The sequence below is a fragment of the Neolamprologus brichardi genome, chromosome 15 (assembly GCF_056152115.1).
Source record: "Neolamprologus brichardi isolate AB-2024 chromosome 15, ASM5615211v1, whole genome shotgun sequence".
In the NCBI taxonomy this organism is placed as follows: Eukaryota; Metazoa; Chordata; class Actinopteri; order Cichliformes; family Cichlidae; genus Neolamprologus; species Neolamprologus brichardi.
In genome coordinates this window covers 15,328,696-15,335,612 of record NC_142118.1, presented here as the reverse complement: position 1 = coordinate 15,335,612, position 6,917 = coordinate 15,328,696, and the positions used below count along the sequence as shown (strand labels likewise).

At 39.1% G+C, this 6,917-nt stretch overlaps 1 protein-coding gene across 2 annotated transcripts; it reads left to right on the top strand.

The window, feature by feature from the left end:
* Window positions 1–1,947: 1,947 nt before the first annotated feature.
* LOC102798928 (protein yippee-like 5) lies at window positions 1,948–6,695 on the top strand. 2 transcript variants are annotated; one of them, XM_087852544.1, is made up of 4 exons: window positions 1,948–2,139; window positions 4,445–4,598; window positions 4,824–4,892; window positions 5,606–6,695. In XM_087852544.1, exons 2-4 carry the CDS (start codon window positions 4,458–4,460, stop codon window positions 5,825–5,827), a joined length of 432 nt encoding a protein of 143 aa, XP_087708670.1. In that variant the 5' UTR covers window positions 1,948–2,139; window positions 4,445–4,457; the 3' UTR covers window positions 5,828–6,695. The 2 variants fall into 2 exon arrangements, with proteins under 2 accessions (XP_087708670.1, XP_006792691.1); XM_006792628.3 differs by lacking the exon at window positions 4,824–4,892.
* The last annotated feature ends 222 nt before the right edge of the window (window positions 6,696–6,917 follow it).

Sequence of the window (6,917 nt, the reverse complement as noted above, 5' to 3'; positions counted from 1 at the left end):
TTTTCTTGAGACACTTTAGGATCCTTAGGACCAGCTGAACATTGTTTAAATGTTTAAGCCTGCCTGAGTATTGTTAGGGATTGTTGCTGCAGGATAATGCGCCATGTCTTACTTCTCACATTCAAGTGTATCCATAAATCTGCTCCTTTATATTTGTGTGACCTTCTCCATATCACCACTGTTTCCCGCCCTCTCAGATCATCATCTGCTACTCATCTTACCGTTCCGTCCTCACACCTTATCACTATGGGGAGCAGAGCTTTCAGTCGCTCTGCTCCCCGGCTCTGGAACTCTCTTCCTCCTGCACTAAGAAATATTGACACCCTTTCCGTATTTAAGACACAGCTCAAAACACACCTGTTTAGACTGGCTTATTCGCTTTAACGCTGATTTTTATCTGTTGTCACGCTCTGTTTTGTAATTTTAACTTATTTTATGTATTTTATGACTATTGTTCCTTTTATTAATTGTGTTTTTTTGTAAGGTGACCTTGGGTTTCTGAAAGGCGCCCTCAAATAAAATGTATTATTATTATTATTATGTCACAAATGGGATCCACTGTCACCAGATCTCAAGCCAATAGAGCACCTATTGTTGACTTTTGTCAGAGTACCCATAAAGAAACCAACCAGTGACCTCCTAGCAACCACCAATCAATAGGGAAAAATGTTTATTCCTCAACACCAACCACCACCAAATTAAAAACATGAGTTTATTATTGGCTGTTGGAGAAAAGAAGCAACTTCAAAAGTAATGCACAAAGTTTCGGAGCCTTTGTATCAGGCACTGAAATGAGAAAAGTAAACTGGCAGATTGCACTAAAGTACTAAATCTACTGAAAAACCCATGAATACGGGGAAGTATTGGAATAGTTTTCATAAAAGTCACAATAAAACCCCTCAAATCCCTGATTAGTGGCAAAACAAGAGAGTGGCAAAAATAGATAACAAGGAAAAATGACAATGCATGGAGAAATGACTGCCTTCACATATGACACTAAGTGGAATGATTGACAATATGTCCAATGTTCCTGATTGTTTTTCTGGCTGTTCAGAGCACATTAGTCTAATGTGACAGCAGATGCAACGAGTCCTCTCAGAGGATAAAGAGCTACACGTGTTATTCTGGAAACCTGGCTTGACTCACTATAACATAGGAAATGGGTTTTAGGGGGCTGACGAAAGTCTGACGAAGAGATATAAAGTGCCATGGAAGGAGAATGAGGCTACAGAATGAAAGCTGGTGCAGGTGGTGCAAGTATGCTGTGGTTCTATTTTGAATGGACACATTCCTGGGTAAATCCCATTGGTTAATCTTGGTTGTAAGGTAAACTGACTGTTTACTGCAAGATTAGCACAATGGAAAATTTGAAATTCAGTAACTTTGACTAAAAATAAACCGGTCTGCAGTTTTTGCTCACAAGCACATGATTCAACCTTCGTTGACATATTTACCTTTACTTTAAAATGAAGAAAACATATGGAAAGTAAATCTTACAAAGGATAAATTTACTACAAGGGAAACTTTCTGTACAGTTTAAGGGTAGTTGTACTTCATGTATAAAAAAAAAAGTCAAAGAAGGTAATCTATCTAGCAATGAACTGGTGGATTTATGCTTCAATTGGCAGGAACGAAATATACCACAACATCCAGTCATGTGGGTCTGGTAAAGGGTTTCTATTTTGGTATGACGTGCTGCTCCCTAGTGGTCAAAGGTAGGAGCTGCGTCAAGCTACTAAATAGTATGGAAAACGTTGGAGAGAACGAGACTCCAAAATAAAAGCCTTTATTTTAAGAAGATGCTGAAAAAAAGTAGGTTTATGACTACTGTTCCAATTAAGATATTTTTCAGGGCACTAACATTTATAATTACATATTATTTACACAAATGTTTCCGTATTAAAAAAAAAAGTTTTGATTCGGATTTATTTTTAAGCCCCTGAACGGAAGCTGTCATATCATTCTTGGTAGCTTGGGTAAAAAAACAGAAATCGCATCAAACGCTGTCCTCTGTGCTGAGTTTGACGACAATAACAATAGAGGAAACGTGAAAATACTCGAATATAAAGACGACCCGGCGACTAAAAACAAGGGAAACGTCCGTAGTTTTTTTTAGTTTTCTTCAGCTAACGCAGCGAGGTGAGAAATTTGGAGCACACGTAACGGTTTTCTTTGGCCTATTGAGGTTATCCTTATTTAGCTATTGTTTGGGTGACTTTGGCATTACCGTTTCATACAGTTTTCCGAGAAGGTTTTTGGTATACGTCCGCTTCAGCTGAATTATTTGTTTATTATAAAAACTATCCTTTTTGATAATTTACGATGTCGATGTTGAAACGTAGTTTGTATATGTTCCTAACCTTGTTATTGGCGAAGCTCTCGGCCTGATGATGCCTTTAAGGGGTCCCTTTAAAAACAGAAACCCCATGTTTATTTTACAACAAGTACGGTACAAAATCATATTTATTTATTTATTTTAAAAGTAAGTGGTGAATATTTGTTTTTTGATTACTCTGTCTGGATACCCCCCAAAATAAAAACAAGCTGTTTGAGTTCCGTTTTCTATCAATACACAAGCTAACAATCAAAAAGCACCTAAAAGGAGCTAATCAACATATTTTCGAGTCTTTCAGATATTGTGTGGACTATCATAGTAGTGCGATGCGATAAACTTTATGGAAAACCAGTTGTTGTTGTTGTATGAGATATTCATGTTCAAACATGGCCTCAGATTTCATTTGGGGGGAAAAGAAGGATGAAAATAGGTGGGTTGCTCTGTTTTTGTTTTTTTCTATATGACGCGTATATTCCACAGCAATGTCTGTGAAGGTTCTCAGTCATCCAGGTCATCGTAGTCAAAGGAGCTTGCAAAGAAAAGCGTCTGGACTTCTTTAAGTTACTTGAAGACGTTTCACCTCTCATCCGAGAGGCTTCTTCAGTTCTAAGGTCAAATGGTGGAGAGTCCCAGATATAAACCTGGTGGGAGTGTCCCCCCACAGAGGGACAAAAGGACCCCCTGATGATCCTCTAATCGCCTGAGCCAAGGTGTGGAACTGGGTGTGGGTCCCAATCAGCCAGAGTTTCGGGTGAGTTCATTGTTCATTTCTTAAAGTCAGCAAAGAGGCACAGAAAAGAAGATCAGACACCAGCGAGGGAGGATAAGAAGGACAGACGCAACAACATTGTCATCCCCTATGTAGCCGGTGTATCAGAGAAACTCAGGAGAGTCTTCTCCAAGCATGACATCCCGGTGTACTTCAGACCCAGCAACACACTCAGACAAAAACTGGTTCACCCAAAAGACAAAACGCCAAAACACAGATTTAACAATGTGGTGTATGCCGTACAGTGCAGCGAGGAATGCCCAGACCTCTACATTGGAGAGACCAAACAGCCACTTCACAAGCGCATGGCACAACACAGAAGAGCCACCACCACAGGACAAGATTCAGCTGTCCATCTGCATCTTAAGGATAAAGGACACTCTTTCGAGGATGCCAATGTTCACATTTTGGACAGAGAGGACAGATGGTTTGAAAGAGGAGTGAAAGAAGCCATCTATGTCCACTGTGAGCGACCATCTTTGAACAGAGGCGGTGGTTTACGACACCAACTCTCTGCCATCTATAATCCAGTTTTGAGATCCCTTCCCAGACGCCTTAACGCCCACTCACACCCTGGGCCATCTGACCTCAGGAATTCGCATGATAAGGTGGGGCCAGGTTTCACAATGAACTCACCCGAAACTCTGGCTGATTGGGACCCACACCCAGTTCCACACCTTGGCTCAGGCGATTAGAGGATCATCAGGGGGTCCTTTTGTCCCTCTGTGGGGGGACACTCCCACCAGGTTTATATCTGGGACTCTCCACCATTTGACCTTAGAACTGAAGAAGCCTCTCGGATGAGAGGTGAAACGTCTTCAAGTAACTTAAAGAAGTCCAGACGCTTTTCTTTGCAAGCTCCTTTGATTCCACAGCAATCATTATCTATGTCCAGTCATTGGACTGTGACATTTTTCGATAAATCTGGGTTGGGTGAGCAAAAGGCCCACTGTGATTTCAGATGGAATGACTCAGCTGTTAATGTATAAAAGTACCAAATTGAAATTTATCTGGCAACTCCAACAAAAAGGAAGTTTTCTTGCACATAAAGATTTCTTTTTATATTTAAACCCCTCTGATTTATCTCTTTGTGATGTTAGTATTTCAATTATTTTTTTATTTGAAAGGATAGTGTTCATTCAGACAGTAAAAACATTTTCTGTTATTTGTGGCCAATTTGAGACATGGCTTTTTTGTCAGTTTCTTGCACATTAAACTTGAAAAGAAAATCAAAGAGTCTCACACTGTTCATCACTTTAAAACCCACTGTATGTGTGAGAGCGATCTAAAGAAAGATGTGAGAGGCATACTCCAACAGGGCTGTTTTCTTCACTATGAAGGCCGAGCTTCAAAATGGGGCGTATCTTCTTGGACCACATCGGTGGGACTCGCCTCTTCTCTTGTGCCAACTGTGACACCATCCTGACCAACCGAGCTGAGCTCATCTCCACCCGCTTCACCGGAGCCACTGGCCGGGCTTTCCTCTTCAACAAGGTACATCAGTTTCTCATGTGTTGGACAACATTGATGTTATTTAGTTAAAATACTTTAACTTATATAGAGTGATTGTTTAGTATATTTAATGCAGCTATGTAAATAATTACTTTCATATTAAGAAGTATTAGAAGAGTTAAAGTCTGTCAAAGCACATAGCGGTTAACTGAAATTAGGAAACTTTAAAGTCACCATATTTGTTTCCTTCCTTTTGGATCCCTTAAGCCCCTAAAAGAGGGTGGCTGTGACTCAGGAGGTAGATGGTCATCCACCAGCCAGAAGGTTCAAACCCAGGTCGTCCAGTCTGCATGTTATCCTGTCCTAATTGCTGATGATTCATGCATTGGACTGGTTGTGTTTGTTACAGTTAGAACAAAGCACTGTATGAAATTGTATATGAATGGGTGAATGTGGCTTGTAGTAAAATGTGCTTTGAGTCCTGTGTTAGGGTAGAAAAGCTCTATGTAAGCAGGCACAATTGGTTTGTGATTAGCTAAGGCACAGAGTCTGTGGTACATTACTTAACAGAAGGCATTTTTATGTTATTTCCATTAACAAAAAAAACATATTTTATGCTTGAGTGAACAAAACCTATAAATATTATAGTCCAGACGATTTTCTTTCAGAAATGTTTTGCATGAAGGTAAAACCCAAAATACATATAACAGTTTCAAACCAAAATTGCTGTTATTGGATCTGTCTTTGTTGATTGTCTTTGAGATTTAAAGTTGGTGCAATTATTCAAGCTGTAGTTTCAGTTACAATTCTGGCTTCCAAACAAAACACTATAATCAAGATAAAATTATCACTGTCTTGTTTTTCAACAATTTTCTCACTTTGTCTTTCAGCTCATCTCTTTCTTTCATATTTGCTTTGCTATAAAAGTCCAATTTCACTACTTTAATATTTTTTAATTTACTGAAACCAGTTACCTGGAATAAATCATGTTGAATAAGAAAAGCAATTATGCGGTACAGTGACAGTGACGTGTGGTTGGTGTTCTCCAGGTTGTGAATCTGCAGCACAGCGAGGTGCAGGACAGAGTCATGCTGACGGGGAGGCACATGGTGCGTGATGTCAGCTGCAAGAACTGCAACAGCAAACTCGGTTGGATGTACGAATTCGCCACAGAGGAGAGCCAGCGCTACAAGGAGGGCCGCGTCATCCTGGAGAGGGCGCTGGTGAGGGAGAGCGAAGGCTTCGAGCACGTCCCGACCGACAATTCCTGAGTTCATTTATATTTATCTGTGGATACCAAAGCTTTCCCTCCAGCAGCAGCAGCAGAACATGGACTTGCATTGATGGTGTTCCATTTCTCCCTACAGCTACATCAAAATATCACAGGCTGGGTGTTTGTGGGAACAACTAACAACAAGGTGTTGGATATTTTTTCAATTCTGATGGGGATTATTCCTCAAAGGGAAAATAAAGTTGCTTTTCTTCCCATTTAAAAATCATCTTCATGTCCAATATGTGATGAGCAGGTGTAGCTGATGGTGGCTGCTGTCAGATGAAGAGACGTGGCTCCTGCAGCCTTACAGGAGGCTCAGATTTCTGTGTAAAGATAATGCGGTGAATCTTGAAAGCTGAGGCTGTCAATGGGTCTAATTTGCTTTAAGAGTGAGTTATTGAACATTATACTGCAAAAGAATCATTTTCTACAAAGTGTTCAATGTGATGCTTTGCTGGAAATGATCATATTAAGTATAGATTACCCTATGGGCTTAGCTGTGCTAGAGAATTACCTTTAATAAAAGAGTTATTAGTTGATATAAAATGTTATAATTCAGGTTATTTTCATTCAGACAGGTTAGCAATTTAAGCCTGTCACTTAGTTTATTTTATCTATTAAATGACAAAAACATTATTGTGGGGTCTTTACCTTTCCATACCTCTTATTTGACTCTATAAATATAAATAAACCTGAATTCAGTAAAGTTGATATGACATGTTCTACAGAGTTAGAAATGCCAATATTTCACTACATCACTACTTATCTATCCAGTTTATTTTCCTTTATTTAACAAAGCATGATTTTGTTTTAGTTTTTCAGATTTGTGATATGTTTATTTGCAAAACAATAAATGATTTCAAATATGCAGTTATTTAATTCTCTTTTTTATTGTGTGTGCATATCTAGATTTACTTAATATGCCCAAATAATCACAATCTGGTTAGTTTTCTCTTCTTTTTTTTTTTAATGTGCTTAGTTTATTTGCCTTTTTAAACAATCATTTTATCATTAAATATTGTCATTACCAGTGGCTTAGACCTTGTGTTTATTACAATTGTGGCCAGTGAAAGCAGTTCTCGGTATGC

Coding starts and splice junctions, on each gene's coding strand:
- LOC102798928 (XM_087852544.1), top strand. CDS start 4,458: ATGGGGCGTATCTTCTTGGACCACATCGGTGGGACTCGCCTCTTCTCT. Junction 4,599..4,823: donor GGGCTTTCCTCTTCAACAAG/GTACATCAGTTT, acceptor GGATCCCTTAAG/CCCCTAAAAGAGGGTGGCTG. Junction 4,893..5,605: donor GCCAGAAGGTTCAAACCCAG/GTCGTCCAGTCT, acceptor GGTGTTCTCCAG/GTTGTGAATCTGCAGCACAG.